Source organism: Monodon monoceros, unplaced genomic scaffold, assembly GCF_005190385.1.
Source record: "Monodon monoceros isolate NGI ecotype Baffin Bay Population unplaced genomic scaffold, NGI_Narwhal_1 Contig3801_ctg1, whole genome shotgun sequence".
Classification (NCBI taxonomy): Eukaryota; Metazoa; Chordata; class Mammalia; order Artiodactyla; family Monodontidae; genus Monodon; species Monodon monoceros.
In genome coordinates, this window is record NW_021699715.1 from 1 (window position 1) to 18852 (window position 18852).

General features: G+C 50.9%; 2 protein-coding genes across 4 annotated transcripts; both read left to right on the forward strand.

Moving 5' to 3' along the window:
* Nucleotides 1-4922: 4922 nt before the first annotated feature.
* Nucleotides 4923-6651, forward strand: LOC114908375 (radiation-inducible immediate-early gene IEX-1-like). Its single transcript, XM_029244557.1, has 2 exons — nucleotides 4923-5585; nucleotides 5685-6651. Exons 1-2 carry the CDS (start codon nucleotides 4965-4967, stop codon nucleotides 5943-5945), a joined length of 882 nt encoding a protein of 293 aa, XP_029100390.1. The 5' UTR covers nucleotides 4923-4964; the 3' UTR covers nucleotides 5946-6651.
* A 475-nt stretch (nucleotides 6652-7126) lies between these two features.
* Nucleotides 7127-18585, forward strand: LOC114908597 (flotillin-1). 3 transcript variants are annotated; one of them, XM_029244891.1, is made up of 13 exons: nucleotides 7127-7299; nucleotides 7633-7689; nucleotides 7989-8064; nucleotides 8154-8244; nucleotides 8471-8614; nucleotides 8752-8871; nucleotides 8960-9055; nucleotides 9268-9420; nucleotides 16025-16206; nucleotides 16364-16409; nucleotides 16520-16657; nucleotides 16911-17075; nucleotides 18200-18573. In XM_029244891.1, the coding sequence occupies exons 2-13, from the start codon at nucleotides 7647-7649 to the stop codon at nucleotides 18227-18229; spliced, it is 1284 nt and encodes a 427-aa protein (XP_029100724.1). In that variant the 5' UTR covers nucleotides 7127-7299; nucleotides 7633-7646; the 3' UTR covers nucleotides 18230-18573. The 3 variants fall into 3 exon arrangements, with proteins under 3 accessions (XP_029100724.1, XP_029100812.1, XP_029100898.1); XM_029244979.1 differs by lacking the exon at nucleotides 7127-7299 and having other exon boundaries at nucleotides 7344-7689; nucleotides 18200-18585; XM_029245065.1 differs by lacking the exons at nucleotides 7127-7299; nucleotides 8154-8244 and having other exon boundaries at nucleotides 7347-8064; nucleotides 18200-18501.
* Nucleotides 18586-18852: the final 267 nt, after the last annotated feature.

Consider the following 18852-nt stretch of genomic DNA (forward strand, 5'->3'; position numbering starts at 1 on the left):
GTTATCATTTATATGTGGAATCTAAAAAATAAAACTAATGTATACAAAAAAACAGAAACCAATTCATAGATGTTGAGAACAAACTAGTGGTTACCAACAGGGAGAGGGAAAGGGGGAGGGGCAAGATAAGGGTTGGGATTAAGAGATACAAACTACTAGGTATAAAAAAGATAAGCGACAAGGATGTATTGTATAGCACAGGGAAATACAGCCATTATTTTGTAATAACTTTAAATGGAGTACAATCTATAAAATATTGAATGACTATGTCGCACACCTGAAACTAATATAATATTGTAAATAAACTATATTTCAATTAAGCCCCTACTGGGTGAAAGGCCAAGTACTAGAGAAACCACAGAGATACCATGAGGAAAAAGGGAGGATGTGGTCCTGTATACTCGAGGAGATGATATTCCAGCGGGGGAGAGACACAACAAAAAGTAAACAAATACGTAAAATGATTCCCTACTGTGGTAAGCATTAACAAGAAAACAAACAAGGGGCTAAGAAAGAGGTTAGTGGGAGGTCAAGAACACAGGTCAAAGGAGGGGAATGAAGGAACTTGGTGATCTTGGGCAGATAGGGATGATATGAGGAGAGCTGGAAATGGAAAGGGGCAAAGGCCTTTCCCTAGGATTAGGGCAGTGAGAACCCGTGCAACTGCTGGTCTCAGCCCCTGGCCCTTTCTGGCCTTAACTCATCCCCCAGCTGTCACCCCTGCACCCTGTCATTGACTTAATGATTCACTCTCAAACTTCCCCAGCTTCCTGTGTGGCAGGGAGGGGGTGGGGCAGAGCCCTGGCTCTCTGAGTTCTTCTCTCCGGTTCTTCTCTTGGTCCCATTCTGACTTTGCCACAAAGAAAGGTCTCTCTGTGCCGGGAGGACAGTGGGGATAACTAGGTCCAGCTGGAGGCCCAGATTCCAGATATAGGAGGTAGTGTGAAACAGGATCCTGACATCCCCTTCACTTCCCCTCCCCTGCCTAATGCCCTGGAGAAATTTTCCATCATAAACAAGTTATGCATTCCTAACCTTGGGTGACTCTCCCCTTCTCCCACCAAGCAGTTTTCTTCCATCATCACTCTCTCTCCCATCCCCAGTTTATGTCTGTGTGAGCATGTGAGCCTGTCCACACATGTAAACTGTCATGTATTTATGCTGATCATCGTTTAGTGTGCAGGTTGCCTTGGAATGAGGGTGTAGGTGGGTGGGTAGGCTCACTGTGCTTGGGTGTAAATGTAACGATGATGGCAGATGTGAAGGGGAGGTGTGGGAAAGGGATGTGTCTTTGTTTGCAGAGGAGGTGTGTTTTATGCCTCATCAGGAAGAAGTGTGTAATGCTGAAAGTTTCAAGTGTGCTTAAACAGGAGTGGTGGGTGTAAAATAAAGCAACACATAAGCCCAGGAAGCAATAGTATAGACAGCAATAATGTCTCTTTTTATAGCCCAATTGTGGGCCATCCCCTTATTTGCAACCCCACACATCCTTGGCTGAGAAATGCCCTTAGGTGTTCTTTGTTTGGTGTCTGTGTAAGACTTGTCCCAACTTTTCTTAAGAGGTTATAAATTCATATGTGGGATTTGAAGGAGTGTATGCCTGTCTCAAAATCTTGGGGTGATCCAGCCAGTGTATGTATACTATATGTGCATTTTTTAGTTCTGCATTTTCATCTTTCATTTATCAAGATTATTGAACAACTAGTACATGCAAGGCACCCTGCTGGGCTCTATGGAAGACACAAAGACATGTGTGACACAGCCTTTAATGGAAGAGGTCACACATGCTCTCATCCTGGGCACCAGGCATAATATGATCTGGCACAAAGCTCTGTGGCAGATGCATTTGAAATGCATGGAGACAGCTTTGGTCCCTTCATGCTCCCTGACTCTAATGCTACCCGCCTTATCACTAAATTCTGGTAATCTTATGCTAGGAATGTCTCTTAAAGCCACCCCTTCTCGTGTTCCCTGTGTCATAGCCCATTTCAGGCCCTTTCCTCCTACCCAAACCTCTCCAGTAGTATCCTGTCTCTGCCTCAGTGTTTCCCCATCCAGAGCATACTCCTTGTCCCACTCAGTTCCCAGCTTTGAACCTGCCCTCTTGATGTCATTCCATGACCCGCAAGCTCCACAGTCTAGAGTCAAACCCAGCCCCCTGGCCTGTCAGCTAAGCTCTCCTCACTGCCTAATTCCTTTCCAGCCATCGTCACTTACCACTGTTGTGGAACCCAGATTTGCGTGCCTGCTGCACAGTGAGGCCAAACAAACCAAAACATTGGGTTTGGGGCAGAGAAAGGTTTATTGCAAGCGCCAAGCAAAAAGAACAGGTGGCTCTTGCTCAAAAACCCCAAACTCCCTGATGGTTTTCAGGGAAGAGTTTTTAAAGGCAAAATTCGGATCCTCAAGGGCTATGTCATTCTTTTAAAGGTTGTGCCCTGCCCCCTTCCCTCCTGTTTATGATGAGGATGAGAAGTTGCCAAAAACTGCAAGTGCCAGGGCAGAGCAATTTAAGCAGAGGACCTAAGGTGAGAAAGAGCTTGGCAAGTCCTGGGAACTGAAAGGAGGAGGCCCTGGGTGGCTGGAGCACAGCACAAGAGAAGAGGGGTAAAAATGAGTTTGGAGAGGAAGAAATGAGATTTTGAAGATACTGTTATGGAACAAGTTCATGTGCCCAGTGCACAGTGAGGCCAAATAAACTGAAACGTCAGAGTTTGGGGCAGAGAAAGGTGTATTGCAGGGCCAAGCAAGGAGAATGGGTGGCTTGTGCTCAAAACCCCCCAAATTCCCTGACAGTTTTTTGGGGAAAAGATTTTATAGGTAAAATTTGGGGTGTGTGACTTTCTTCTGATTGGTTGGTGGTGAGGTAACAGGGTGGTGCTCCAGGAATCTTGTACTCAGCCTGAAGTTACCATCCTCCAACTGAGTGAGGGACTTAGTTCCTGTAGAAGAACTCAAAGATATATTGTTATGTATATCCCTTGAGGAGGAACCAGGCCCCTGCTTTATCTGCGCCATTCTTTTTTTTTTTAAGTTTTTGGCTGTGCTGGATGCACAGCATTCTTCCCGGACTAGGGATCAAACCCACGCCCCCTGCAGTAGAAGCTCTGTCTTAACCACTGGACCACCAAGGAAGTCCTGCACTATTGTTTCTTGACTACTCCTGTTTCTGCATTCCCTTCCTTCCCCAATCAGCAACTGTTTGAATCTGTCCTTTGGAACCCAGGGAAGGTCTAGGAGGGACACGGAAAGGCTTTGGCACCCAGGAGGGCCCCACAGGGTCCTGCTGGGTTTCACCACTACTCCATTACAGGAAACTTGTCCTGAGATTGTTTTTCTTGTGATTCCCCAAACACATCCTGTACTTTTCCAGCTCAAGGCCTTTGCTGATTCCATTCTCTTTCTCAGTCATCTTCCACATCTGACTCTGTGGTATCCCACCCACCATTTAAGGTCATCTCAAATGCCATTCTTCCCTGATGCCTCATGTGATTGATTAGACAGACAGGAACAGCAGCTCTATTGGGTTCGCCTTATACTTAGTCTTCCATTTTCTTAGAACCTGATGTGTTTGCTTTAGATAAAGCACTTGGCTCTCTCAGCAGCATACATGCTGAAACCTACCTCAGTACTCAACAGTACCTTTTAACAGGGTGTCTGGCCCTGTTGAGTGCTCAAAAGATGTTAAATTCTGTGTCCATTGTAAGGTCGGATCTTAACAAACGGCACCGCGAAACAGAGGAAAGCTTCAAGTGAGCTTTATTAGGGAGCGCTCCCGGGCGAGGTTCTCTAGTCCGAGAGAAAGGGGCCAGAGAAGTCGCGCCCGGGCGAGGGTTGGGCAAGATTTTATAGGGGAAGAAGGGAAAGGGGTGTGGTGAATCTGGGAGGGCGCAGGGTATTCCTTATTTGGTGGTCTTTTCGGGTATCCTGGGGGACCGTTAGTCCCGCCCCTCGAAAGGCGGGAAGGCTGGGCTGGGTTCAAAGTCCCCAGGTCAGTTCCTGGAACTGGGTGGTCGGGAGAATTTCGGTCTGATGCAACCTGTGAATCTGATTGTGTTCCCCTGCCTCGGGCCAGTTGGCCTTACATCCATGAGCAGCTTTCTCTAAGGCAGTTATGAAAATGTGTCAATTATCTCTTGTGTTATTATCATTACCACAACATTTGCATAATGTCTCACAGTTTAAATGTTCTTCACATAAACTTAAATCCAGATGGCTGCTAACTTCTCACCTTTGTATTTTGTGGTCCTCTGCTCCAGCCATGTATGAACATTTCTGCACATTGCTGGGTTGCCCCTGTGCAGTCTCTGCACCTTTGTTCTGTGTGGGTGTGATGTGCATATTGAAGGCGAGCAGAATATGCCACCCCGAAATGTGCCACTTTGGCATGTGAATTATTTGGAGCTGAAGGAAATCAAAACCCCGCAGACAATTGCCTAAATAATTTAGGTAGGGGGCCTGGCCCAGAGATAGCTTTCACCTGAAAGACTTACCTGCTTAGCAGGGCAAACACCTAATTAGCTAACATCTGCTCTTCTCACCTTCCTGTGAATTACCCACCTCCCCTTCAAGCCCCAGGCCTCTTTCCCATTCCTTAGCTGAAGATGGCATATAAGCCTCAATTGCCCTACTGACTGCCTTTGAGTCTCCAGTCTTCATGGGCTCCTGTAAGTACGCAATTAAATTTGTTTTCTCCTGTTAATCTGTCCTATGTCTAATTATTAGACCAGCCAAAGAAACTAGAAGGAAAGGAGAAATTTTTCCGCCTCTACAATGTGGTGTGTGTGTGTGCTTGTGTGTGTGTGTGTGTGTGTGCTTGTGTGTGTGTTGTGTGTGTGTGTGCTAAAGCAGGCAGGGTTGTGTCTGTGTGTGCTAGGGTGTTCATTTCTCTTAGGCATCTTGGCTGTTTCTTTAGTGACTTCCCTCCTAGGCTGTGTGTTTTCCGTGTTCCTACAAGCTTGTGAATGTGCACCTGTAACTGTGGCTCCTTGACTTTGCTGGGTCAGTATTGTAGTAGGATGGGCAGACTTCCTTATGTAAGCCTTCCTGCCTCTCCAGAGATGGGGCTTGTGGCTGAACCTTCTCAAACTGTCTGTGAGCCCCTCTCCAGCAGCCACATGTCCCGACATGTGCCCGCAGTCCGGAATTTTACCCGCCTCCACTCACAAATCACACACTCACGACACACACTTAGGTGCCTACGGTTGCACTGGCCAAGTCTCCACCCCCTCCCTTTGCTTAAACTTCGGAATTTCCAGCCGACCGGCCAACCGCTCCCAGCAGCGGGTGGAGTTGAGAAGGGCCCGCCCAGTTCTCGGAGTACAAAACTAGCTCTGCAGGACTGCGCGGCCACTTGTCCTTCAGCTCTGCGCACAATGTGTCACTCTCGAAGCTCCCTCCCCACCATGACCGTCCTGCGGGCTCCGACCCCGGTCCCCTCCACCAGCCCGGGACCCCAACGGGGCTCCGGCCCCGAGATCTTCACCTTCGATCCTCTCCCGGAGACCGCGGTGGCCCCCGCTGCGCGCCCCAGCGCCTCCCGCGGGCACCGAAAGCGCAGCCGTAGGGTCCTCTACCCACGAGTGGTGAGTGTCGCCGAAGTGGACAGCCCGGGGGAAGAGCAGGGCGGACCGCCGTACGCCGGGGCCCCGACCTGACCTGTTGCCTTTGTTATCTCCCCACAGGTCCGGCGTCAGCTGCCAATCGAGGATCCGAACCCTGCCAAAAGGCTGCTCTTTTTCCTGCTCACCATCATCTTCTGCCAGATCCTGATGGCTGAAGAGGGTGTGTCGACACCCCTGGTCCCGGAGGACACCCCCAGCGCGCAGTCCCCCGCGCCCACCGTTGTGCCCCCGGTCCTCGAGCCCCTTAATCTGACCTCGGAGCCCTCGGACTACGCTTTGGACCTCAGCACTTTTCTCCAGCAACACCCTGCCGCCTTCTAACCGGACTCTCCACACCCCCAGAAGAATCTGAAAAACCAAGAAACACTGGGTGTACCTGGTGGGAGAAAGAGCGTATCCCAAACTGGGACTCCCAAGGCAACTCGCACTCAGAACACTACAGCGGAGATGCCAGCCCGAGCCTGGGAGAGACAGGCACCGACAAGCCGGGGCTAGGCCGGGTGGCAGGAGACTTACCCGGCTAGGCCGGGTGGCAGGAGAGCGTCGTTATTTCTCATTGCTCCTAATAATATTTATATGTATTTATGTATGTCCCCCTAGGTGATGGAGGGGTGTATGTAATATTTATTTTAACTTATGCAGGAGTGCGAGATGTGCTCCTTGCTGCAAATGCAGATCTCTGGGTATTTATTGGGCTCTGGGGGATTGGTGGAGGCCGGCGCCCAGAACTGAGCGAGGCTGGGAAGAGGGATGGAGGAAACCCGGGTCCGAGAAGGCGCCGGGCTGGGAGTCAAGGACGGTGGTGGGTCGTAGTAGGTTTAGCGAGTGACATACTCAGCCCTCCAGCATCTCAACTCGCGGGTCTACTGTGTGAGGCTTCGGCGGACCGTTGAGAATAAGGTCCTTGGCCTTCGATCTCCTCGAAGTTGCCCCCAAGGGGTGGCTGCGGGGTCGACGGGCTGTCAGGGGGCGGCTGTGGGGTCGCCCGGTATGTTCTGTGAACACAAATAAACTTGATTTACCGTCAGCAGTCATGTCAGTGTCTCTTTGCAAGCCATGGTCCCCCATTCCCCATGGCCTTCAAGCGCCTGGGCCGGAGGAGCCGCGGCCAAGTCACCAGCGGGCGCTCCTCCCCGGGCCCCTGAGCCCCTTTTTCCCGAGTCACGGAACCCAGCAACCGGTAATCGGATGCTGTCGTACATTGCCCAGTCTGCGGTTTTCCCAGTTAGTTCTCGCGGGGCAAATACGAGGTGAGTCAATCTCCCTTGCCCCGGGGTGCCAGACCCACTGAGGTCACGTCCCGTGGGGCGGGGCGTGGAGCGGCCTGGGCAGGGCTCCGGACCCCGGAGGGGCAGCGAATTGGGGGTCGCCCCATCCGACCCCGGGCTGGCTCGGCAGCCCGGGTGAGCCGGGGCCCGGGCGGGCTGCGGACCGGAGCGCGGCCTGCTGGGAAAGGGGCGGGCCGAGGGGGCGGGGGGAGGTTGGTCCGCCGCGGGGGCGGGGTCGCGTCTGCCGCAGCGGCAGGGTGCGGCCTGGTTGGGGGCAAGGGCGCCAGCGCGGGCCCAGCTCCCAGGCAGGCTGTGCGCGAGCGGCCGCTGCTCGGCGGCTCACAGGTCCCCTGCGCGTCCCCGCCCTGCCTCGGACCACGGCCAGGCCGCTGCCAGCGTCCGGGAAGGTAGGTGGGGGGTGGGGTGGGGAGATGGAGTCGGGCTGTGGAGGAGCAGGGACGGTGGCGCAAGGGTCTGGGGGTCTCCAAGGGCCGGGAGAGCTTTATCAGATAAGAGAGAAACCGTCGTCACTGAAGGTGGGGTGCGGCAAGGGGCTGGGAGTCGCTGGGTGACTGCGAAATTTCACAGGGTAAAGCCTTAGCGGATCCGTGGGCGCGGAAGGGACGGGGCCGCATTGTCTGCAGGCGGGGCGGGACTGACAGGAAAGCGAAAGGGTTCACTCCTGTGGACTCCACAGTGCCCCTTGCTATCAGCAAAGGCTTTCTCTCCCCCTCCTCCAGCTCCAGCCTGAGCCATGTTTTTCACCTGTGGCCCAAACGAGGCCATGGTGGTCTCCGGTAAGTATTGTTCTCTGCTCAGCCAGTGACCCCCAAGTCCCCGCAGAGGTCCCTTCCCCCTCTCCCCACCAGCTCCCCAGCGCCAGACCTTCTGCCCACCCCACCCCCATGGTTGCAAGCCACCCACTTGTGGTGATTCCCTGCCTCTATCCTTCCAAGGCCTACACTGCCCGCTGCTCCTGCCAGCGCCCAGATTTCTTCGTGGAGATTGCTTCCCCCTCCCTTCCCCGGTCGTCTTCCACATTCCAGCTCCACCGTGGCCACCGGCCACCGCAGCTCATTGCCTCCTGACCTTGCAGGTTTCTGCCGGAGCCCCCCAGTCATGGTGGCTGGAGGACGTGTCTTTGTCCTGCCCTGCATCCAGCAAATCCAGAGGTAGGTTGAACAAGAGAACTAGGGAAAGGGAACCCCCGTTTTCTCTCTTTTCTCCTTTTCACACTGTCCACCCCTTCTTTTTCCCCTAGGATCTCTCTCAACACACTGACCCTCAATGTCAAGAGTGAAAAGGTTTACACTCGCCATGGGGTCCCCATCTCAGTCACTGGCATTGCCCAGGTGAGGCTTTCAGAGCCTTTCCTCCAAAGTCCACTCCCCCATCACCTTCTCTGTCCCCAGACATTAAGAATCTTCTGACCATGGCCTTCCCTACCTCTTGCTATGGAGAAATTTCTCTGCTAGTCTCAGCTTCTCCAGGGATCCCCAAGGCACCTGACTCTCCCAGCTTCCTCCCTGTCTTCATGAGACCTTCACCACACCCTCCCTAACCTTATTCTGGCTACAGGTGAAGATTCAGGGCCAGAATAAGGAAATGTTGGCAGCTGCCTGCCAGATGTTCCTGGGCAAGACAGAGGCTGAGATTGCCCACATCGCACTGGAGACGCTGGAGGGCCACCAGAGGGCTATTATGGCCCACATGACTGTGGAGGTGGGCCTGAGGGCAGGGAAAGATCTGGAAGGGGTGCCAGAGTGAGAGGGGCCTAAGGACCGAGCTAGTCTGTAGGAGACAGTGGTCAGAGGATCTGAGAGCTTACGTTCCTTCTTCCCTCCATCGTGTTATCCTAGGAAATCTATAAGGACAGGCAGAAATTCTCAGAGCAAGTTTTCAAAGTGGCCTCCTCAGACCTGGTCAACATGGGCATCAGCGTGGTCAGCTACACCCTGAAGGACATTCACGACGATCAGGTAAACCTAGGCAGTTGCTTCTCCCCGCTTTCCTGCTCCCATCTGTTAAACCTTCCCGAAGACTGTGATATCTGCAACTCTCCCACAGGACTATTTGCACTCCTTGGGGAAGGCTCGAACAGCTCAAGTCCAAAAAGATGCTCGGATTGGGGAAGCGGAGGCCAAGAGAGACGCTGGGATCCGGGTGAGAGATCTGGGGGTTGCTTGGTCTCCATGGGCTTATTGTGCACCTGGTGGAAGAGGGGATGGCGTGGGGGCTGGTGGAGCAGGGTTGGCAGAGGATATAAATGAGGCCGGGCCTGGGGTGAGGACAGAGGAGCTTGGTGGAGATCAGGCTCTCTCCCTGGGGCCTTCCTCTCCCTACTCTGACTCCCTGCCTGATCTCTGCATGCACAGGAGGCCAAAGCCAAGCAAGAAAAGGTGTCTGCTCAGTACCTGAGTGAGATCGAGATGGCCAAGGCGCAGAGGGACTACGAGCTCAAGAAGGCTGCATATGACATTGAGGTCAACACCCGCCGAGCACAGGCTGACCTGGCCTATCAGCTTCAGGTCAGAGCCCCTATGCTGGCCCGGTGGCCAGGCTGGACTTCACTCCCTCCCCGTTCTTCTCAGGCCACCACTCTCTCTCATATTCTGACTCTGATCCCCTTATTCTGGCCCTCCATTTCTGACCCAGCTCCTCCTTATGAGGAAGATTTAAAAGACCTAAACGTTTCAGCTGAAAAGCAAAGAAAAGGCCTAGAAAGGATACGCTCTATAGGGCTGATCACGGGCTTGAGGCAGGTTGTGCCCTGTGCCAGGGCACCTGGATGAGGGGGTGAACCAGAGCTAAGATCCAACCATGCTCCACATCGGGCCTGGGTGAATGGGTCTGCATCCACCCAGAGGAAGGGGTGCCTTTTTCTAATTTGCACAGGGGTACTCCATGGGCCCACAGCAGCCCTGGTGATCACAGAAGTGTGTGAGGAAGGAAAACGTGGGCTTTGAATCCCACAAAATGAGACATGGGGGCCCTTGAAAATGCAGGGAGGGGTAGTCAATCCCCATCATTTGTGGATCCCATAACTGAGAATTTGCCTCATCACTAAAATTTATTGGTTACCTCAGAACCAGTATTTTTTGTACTGATGACTATTTGCAAACATGTGCAGAGTGGAGAAAAATTTGAGTTGCCTGATATGTGCTTCCCAGTCGAGGTTGAACAAGAAGATGTTCTGCCTTCTTGTTTCGGCTCATACTGTAAACAGTGTCATTTTCATAGTATATTCACTGCCACACTTTTTGCACTTTTGTGCTTTTTTTTGGTGATTTCACAGTTTAAAATGTCCCCAAATGTAGTGCTGAAGTGCCGTCTAGTGTTCCTAAGTGCAAGAAGGCTGTGATGTGCCTGATGGAGAAGACGTGTGTGTTAGATAAGCTTCTTTTAGGCATGAGTTACAGTGCTGCTGGCCATGAGTTCATTGTTAATGAATCAACAGATATGTTACATATGGTGTCTTTAAGCAGAAACACATAAAACAAGGATATATAGGACTTCCCTGGCGGTCCAGTGGTTAAGACTCCGTGCTTCCACTGCAGGTGGTGTGGGTTCGATCCCTGATCGGGGAACTAAGATCCCACATGCTGCACATCTTGGCCAAAAAAAAAAAAAAAAAGATATATATTGATCTGTTGTGACCAGAGGCTCACAGGAACCTATACCTGTATTTCCCTTAGGAACAAAATAAGTGTTTTGTTAATTCAGTGTTCATGGCTACTTTATAAAACAGAACTACCATAACTAACGGGAATCAACAGTACTCTGAGACCTTTACCCAAAGGGCAGCAATATTATGAGATTCGTTTTTGCCAAGAGTTGGTACAGGGTGAAATTATGAAATGCAGCACATCTTTAGTTATGACGTTAAATCCCTGGATGGCTTGACAGGTACCTGAGTGTGGCATAGTACTTTGCTACTCAAAGTGTGGTCTGCCTCCCAGCAACATCGGTATCCCTGGGGAGCTTGTTAGAAATACAAAATCTGAGGCTCCAGCCCAACTGACCAAGTCAGAATCTGTATTTTAACAAAATCCCTAGGTGATTCATGTATTGATAGACATTGGAGTTTGAGAAGCATTAACATAGTGGAAAACACCAGCTTGGGTGGGACTTAACCCACCCAAGGATAGGTCCTTAATCTTCTTCTCAACATGGCTTGTCTGCACATCAAAGGGTTGGGCTGGTTTGGGTTCTGTTCAGCTTTTATTAGTTCCTCATTTTGTGCCAGCCAGCCTTTGTGCTAGGTGCTGGGGAAATAAGGATTTACTCAACAGGTACCTGTTAAATGCCTGTTATGTGCCAGGCATTGTTTTGGAGGTGAGTATATAAGTATGAATGAGACAGAATAAGATTCCTGCCCTCATGGAGCTTTACGTTATAATACACGAAACCACTAATAAGCAAATAACCTTCACTGGCTCAAATTACATGAAGTGCTATGAAGGAAATACATAGGTGGTACTTTACTGGGGGGATACTCTATTAGGTCGGGGGTGATCAGAGGAAGCTTCGGTGAGGAAGTGATACATGAGATAAATCCTGAAGATGAGAAAGAGTCAACGATGTAAAGAGTTGTGGGCCAAGAACATTCTAGTCCAGTGCTGTTCAAATAGAACTTTCTGAAATGATGGAAATGCTCTATATCTGTGCTGTGATGTTGAGCACTTGTAATGTGGCTTTTGTGACTGAGGAACTGAATTTTTAATTTTTTTATTTTGATTTAAATAGCTCTGTGTGGCAAGTGACTAGGCAGGGGACTGGCACATGCAAAGACCCTGATGTAGCAAAGAGCTCGGCATGTCCCAGGAACAGAAAGGAGGTTTCTGATCCAGTATGGCTGGTGTGCTGTGAGTAGGGAGAGGCAGGCGGGACCAGGTTTACTAGGGTTCGAGTGGCCGTGATGGAGACTTAGAAGATTCAAAGCACAATGGGAAGCTGTTGGAGAACTTTAAGCAGAGAGGTGCTCTGGTCTAATTTACATTGTCACAAGGATCAGTACAGCTGTTATGTGAAGAATTGATTGATTGTCAGAAGAGAAGAGAAGGGGGCTTCCCTGGTGGCGCAGTGGTTAAGAATCTGCCTGCCAACACAGGGCACACGCGTTGGAGCTCTGGTCTGGGAAGATCCCATATGTTGTGGAGCAACTAAGCCCGTGCGTCACAACTACTGAGCCTGCGCTCTAGAGCCCGCGAACCACAACTACTAAAGCCTGCGCGCCTAGGGCCCATGCTCCGCAACAAGAGAAGCCACCGCAATGAGAAGCCCACGCACCACAACAAAGAATAACCCCCGCTCGCTGCAACTAGAACAGCAACAAAGACCCAACGCAGCCAAAAATAAATAAATTAAATAAAACTTTTTTTAAAAAAAGAGGAAGCGGGGAGATGAGTTAGAAGGTTTTTCAAAGATGATGGATTGCATAAATGCAGCTAATTGCACTCCCTCTTAAAACCTCACTAAATCCACATAAGGTGATTAAAGAAAAAAAAAAGTTGGAGAGAATAGGAACAGAAGCAACAGAAACTATAGCATCATTTTGGACGCTGGAAAGCCGTGGTAATTGACCAAGGAGGTCTGAGACAGCTGAGCCCAAAGCTGAAGGGGAGAAAACAATGAAATGATCTGAGGCTCAGGAGCTGGCAGCACCAGGGGCCTCTGGAGCTGTGACGAAGACGGTTGAAATAAGGAGAAACAGGTGAAAAGTGACTTCTCAGAGCGCTCTGGCTCCCTGCCTCTGGGTAATGCTCCCTTCTCTGCCCCAGTAGACTTCTGGGGGTTTATTATCTGAAGAGAGTAAACCAGAGGGCATGACCTGGGGCCAGCCAGACACAGGTGAGGGCCTAAGTACTTAACCAGTAACAGACCTGAAGAGGCTGTCTGCCTTTTTTTTTTTTTTTTTTTTTTTTTTTTGTGCGGTACGCGGGCCTCTCACTGCTGTGGCCTCTCCCGTTGCAGAGCACAGGCTCTGGACGTGCAGGCTCAGCGGCCATGGCTCACAGGCCCAGCCGCTCCGCGGCATGTGGGATGTTCCCGGACCGGGGCACGAACCCGTGTCCCCTGCATCGGCAGGCGGACTCTCCACCACTGCGCCACCAGGGAAGCCCCTGTCTGCCTATTGAATACTGAATAGTGACCACTTCCCCTAACCACTCACCCCATATGGCTCTCAGAACCCCCATCTTCCAAAGAAGAAATCAGAAGACTGCTCTGGGGAACATGACCAATCCAACATGAAAGACTTGAAGATCCTGAATCTGAGGTTCCTCAGCAGATGAACTGCCTAGGTCAGCCTAGATTGAAGCTCAAAGCCAACGAGCCTCACCCACATACCCAGAGTTTCCCTTCAGTGTTTCAGACCTTCCTCCCTGTGAGCAGACAAGCAAGGAATCCCTGACATATGAGGGATCCTGCAACATGGAAGACAGGCCAAAATCACAAGCAGAGCAAAGCAATTTGAAGGATACATACTATACAGGGAGAAGAAAGCTTAAAAAAAATATATCCTCAGTGATAAGAGAGTAGTTCACATCTAGGAAATCAGGACATAGAAAACAAAAAAGAGCTTTTAGAAATTAATAAAATGGAAGAACTGAAAAAAAAATCACAGTGGAAGAGAAATTCTAATAAATTTCCCAGAAAATAGGACAAGACAGATGGAAAAATTGGGAAAGAATATTAGAGGCCAGCCCAGGAGACCCAACAGAACAAAGAAAACAGAAGGAAATCATCAGTGAAAAGATTTGGACATGTTTATGTGACTTTCTGGATTGAAATGGTCCACCAAGTGCCCAAAACAGTGAATGAAAAACATCTACCTTGAAGAACATCACTGTGAAATTTCAGAACACTGAGAATAACGAAAAGAACTAAAAGCTTCCAGAGAGAATGAACAGATCTCAAGCAAAGGGTCAGGCATCAGAATGACTTCAGATTTCTCAAGAAGCTTGAATACCCTGGAACAATGCCTTAAAAATTCTGGTGGAAGATTAATAACAACCTAGTAACCTGTACTCCACCTAATCGTCATTCAAATAGAAGAGTGGAGTGAAAATCTCAGAGAAGCAAGATCTGAAAAAACTTATTGCCCACATACTCTTTCCTTTTTTTAAAAAATTTTTTGCGGTACGTGGGCCTCTCACTGTTGTGGCCTCTCCCGCTGCGGAGCACAGGCTCCGGACGCGCAGGCTCAGCGGCCATGGCTCACGGGCCCAGCCGCTCCGCGGCATGTGGGATCTTCCCAGACCGGGGCACGAACCCGTGTCCCCTGCATCGGCAGGCGGACTCTCAACCACTGCACCACCAGGGAAGCCCTCTTTCCTTTTTTTAAAAAAAATTAATTTTTGGCTGCATTGGGTCTTCGTTGCTGCACGTGGGTTTTCTCTAGTTGCCGTGAGCGGGGACCACTCTTCGTTGCAGTGCACGGTCTTCTCATTGCGGTGGCTTCTCTTGTTGCGGGAGCACGGGCTCTAGGTGCGTGGGCTTCAGTAGTTGCGACTCGCGGGCTCTAGAGCGCTGGCTCAGTAGTTGTGGCGCACGGGCTTAGTTGCTCCGCAGCATGTGGGATCTTCCTAGACCAGGGCTCGAACCCGTGTCCCCTGCATTGGCAGGCGGATTCTTAACCACTGCGCCACCAAGGAAGTCCCCCACATACTCTTTCTGAGGGAGCTGCCAGAGGTTGAGTCTGAAGAAGGGGGGGGGGTGGGTAGGCTCCAACACAGGAACACCGTGATGCTGCATATGGGGGCCAAGAGCAACTAGTCCAGTTTGGAACAGGTTTGAACTTTTAGGGTCAAAGACAGTACAGGGTGCCACATCCAGAAGCACCCTTCCTCTGGAGTGAACAGATGGGTGTTCACTGTAAAGGCAGGGGCATCATCTCTTGTGTTGATGAGCCCCACAGGGGAGGTGGTGCACATCTGAGCCAGAGCAATGAGGCAAGAAGTGTGTTCCTCCCCCGAACCTCTCCTCACCGACATCTTGGCAAGAGCCTTCTGATCCCTCTACTCTGCAAGGGGTAAGAAAATGAAATCTGCCTAAGAGGAACTCTATGTATACATGTTTTTGTAGTTGCTTACAGTATCCCGGGAAGGATACACGACAAGCTGCTCACGTTGGTTGTTTCAGGGAAAGTGAACCAACCAGGTGGCTTGAGAAATAGGTGGGAGGAAACCTATCACTGTTTACTTTTTTTTTTAATTTGGACCACATACAAAAGATAAAAATGGCACACACACACAGCCCCCCAAAAGAAAGTTGGTGAGAGAGAGAGAAAAAAAAAAGTTGGTGAGAGAACTTTTCAGTAGTTGACAGTGGCTTGCACTAAGGTAACCGCCACACAGATGGAGAGAAGTGCATGGATTTGAGCGTGACTGGAGGTGGAGGATGGCTACCATGCACTCAGTGCCCACCAGGTGTTCATACTCTAGAGGGAGACTTGGTGGAGAAACAAGGTGATAGGAGTTCAGTGGAGGGATACTTCACCTGGCCTGAGGGAGAATTGCTGGGTTCCAGCCCTATCCAGCCCTGAAGCTGAGACTACGTGGGGAACAGCCCTAACTGTTGGTATTGGCTCTGATAGGGAAGATCAGGCCACCCCCCATCGCTCCTCAGGCCATGCCTTGGATCTGTACGGGAAACGGACTCCCTTGGGCAGGCTGAGCCCACTGGGACCGCCTTCATGTGCCTGCTCTATTTTTTTTTAATTTTTTTGAATTGACACAATATCAAGTCTTTTTTTAAAAGTTATTTATTTATTTATTTTTGGCTGTGTTGGGTCTTCGTTGCTGCACGCAGGCTTTCTCTAGTTGCGGCGAGTGGGGGCTACTCTTCATTGCGGTGCGCGGGTTTCTCATTGCGGTGGCTTCTCTTGTTGCGGAGCATGGGCTCTAGGTGCGTGGGCTACAGTAGTTGTGGCCAAGGCATGTGGGATCTTCCCAGATCAGGGCTCAAACCCGTGTCCCCTGCATTGGCAGGCGGATTCTTAACCACTGCGCCACCAGGGAAGTCCCCCTGCTCTATTTTTACATCCCGCCTGGGAGCCCCGGCCCTAGCTTCCCTGCCTGCTTCCTGGCCGCTTGCTCTTCAGCTCTGACTCTGAGCATCCCTCCTTCCCAGGTGGCCAAGACGAAGCAGCAGATCGAGGAACAGCGGGTCCAGGTGCAGGTGGTGGAGCGGGCCCAGCAGGTGGCAGTGCAGGAGCAGGAGATCGCCCGCCGGGAGAAGGAGCTGGAGGCCCGCGTGCGGAAGCCTGCAGAAGCCGAGCGCTACAAGCTGGAGCGCCTAGCAGCGGCAGAGAAGTAAACACCCCTTCCTGGCCCCTTGCGGCTCCTTCACCATCTGGGCGCCCCCAGACGAATTGCTGAGGCCTTCTTTACCTGTACTCCTCCTGTGGAGTCTTTCTCCCAGAGCAAGGGCTCTTCCTCAGCTCCTCCCTCCACTCCCTTCTCTGCCCAGGTCCCAGCTGATCATGCAGGCAGAGGCAGAAGCCGAGTCTGTGCGGGTGAGTTAGCAGATGGCTCTTGCCAGCTTGTGGAGGGAGTGGGATTGTGCTGGGATTTCTTGTCCTTGACTACCGCCATCAGTACCCCAGGCGTCCTGTACCCTCCTCAGATGCGTGGGGAAGCCGAGGCCTTTGCCATAGGGGCCCGAGCCCGGGCCGAGGCTGAGCAGATGGCCAAGAAGGCAGAGGCGTTCCAGCTGTACCAGGAGGCTGCTCAGTTGGACATGCTGCTGGAGAAGCTGCCCCAGGTCTGGGGGTCGTGTGGACAAAAGCAGAGGAGGGACAGGATGAGGGAATGAGGGGTGGGGGAAATGAGGGAGGGTCTGGGGGAGAACCAGGCTAGGGGCCATAAATTCGGGGTGAGAATTACAAGCCAGTGACCAGAGTGAGGAAGGGTGATCCTCACAAAAGTGAAGGACAAGGATCTTAAAACCCAGAGGAAGGAGTCTTAGGATGGGTGTGGTCAGACCACAAGTGCTGAGTGGGCATCGTACCTACCAGGTGGCAGAGGAGATCAGTGGTCCCTTGACCTCGGCCAATAAGATCACACTGGTGTCCAGTGGAAGTGGGGCCATGGGGGCGGCCAAAGTGACCGGGGAAGTGCTGGACATCCTGAGCCGCCTGCCGGAGAGCGTGGAGAGACTCACAGGCGTCAGCATCTCCCAGGTGAGGGTTTCTAGGGCGGGGGCTGTGGAGCCGAATCGCCAGGTTCTCATGGCATGTGATGCAGCGGGCCTAGCATGGGGCCAGCACCCAGGAGGCCTGGGGGGCCACTGACATTTATTAATTGCTTTCTGTGTGCCAAACACAGGGCTAAGCTTCTACACAAATGGTTTAAAAATATTTTTAGATCAAACTTCCTTTGGGGTATGTGGGCTTTACAAAGTAAAGAAACTGAACTTCCAGTTTAGCCCATGTCATACAGCTGGTGAAGCTGGGCTTCAAACCCAGGCCAGCTATCTCTGGAGCCTGTGCTCTTGGTCACCCCACGAGTAGAAGGAACTAGCTGCAGCCTGTTGAAAATTAATTCCAGGGCATATCACTGCTTTTCTTGGTGCCTGTTTATTCACCTGTAGATTATGGTAGAGATCAGAGAGTAGGACCTAGAGCCAGACTGTTTTGGTGTGAATAGTGGCCCCAGTGCATGCTAACTGTGACCTTGGACAAGTTAATCTTCTCTGCACCTGTTTCTTCACCTTAAAACTGGGTTAATAAAAGTAACTACCCTGTTGAATTGTTAAGGGGATTAAATGAGTAGATATTTGCAGTGTTTAGAACAGTGCCTAGCATGTAGTAAGTACTATATAAGTGTGTTAAAGGACTTCCCTGGCAGTCGGGTGGTTAATACTCCACGTTCCCAATGCAGGGGGTGTGGGTTCGATCCCTGGTCGGGAACTAAGATCCCGCATTCCGCACAGCCAAAACAACAACAAAAACAAAACAAAGAGTGTGTTAAATAAAAAATGCATATATAAATAAAAGCACCAGACTGAATCAGTGACCTTCGAGCTGGGTTCCTTGGAGTCTCCTTGAGGTCTGCAGTGGATAATTGGGAGCTAAGGAGGGCCTGTGCAAGCAGGGATCTGGCTCCCTTCACCCCTTTGCAGTAAGTAATTCATTATTATACAAGAATCCAAATGACTGCTTGGCAAAGGGGGTGAGGTAGGGTACGAGAAAAAACTAGAATACTCATGGAAGTATGCATCCTCCCTGCAGCCTGTTCACCCAGATGGGATCCTGGGAGAGCAGGGCACCTGGTTCCCATAATCATCACTGTTGTCTTTTGCCAGGTGAACCACAAGCCTCTGAGAACAGCCTGAGCCCTCGACCTTCGCGATGCCCAGCCTCATAACTCAAGTTGCCTGAATGGCCCCAATACTGCATGCACTTCAGCTGGCTCCCCAAGCACATCCTTTGACAGCGGAGTTCCACCGCTTGTCTCTCCTCGCCAAAAAGCCTGTCCCTTGCCTTGTAAGGGAAGCGTTGCTCCCTTTTCCAGCCCCATACTGCAGACTGCCAGTGCCATGCCAGCCTTCTGATGATCCCACCAACTTATTTAACTTAATCTACTGTCTGAGCCTGTTGTCCAGAATTCTTCCTTGACCAAGCCTTGAGGGGTGGTCTGCAGGTTCTCAACTTTGTCAAATAAATTGCTATTAATAAGTACTGATACTTATGAACAGTTAGTATAGCAGAACTAATTCAAAATGAATGCTAGAATGTAGCTTTTGCCTTTGCCTTCAATAGGCTTTTTACAATGGGAGAGGCAGTAGTTACTTGTATGTTAAGTTATAGAATTAATCCCCCTCCCAACCCTGAAGTTGGTTATCGTCAGCAAAGCGTGCTGAAGTGGAAGCAATATCAATAACTGCATTCGTCCCTAGAATTACTGAAAACACAGCCAAGGGAAATTGTTACATTTGTTAAATTTCCAGGGCAGCTT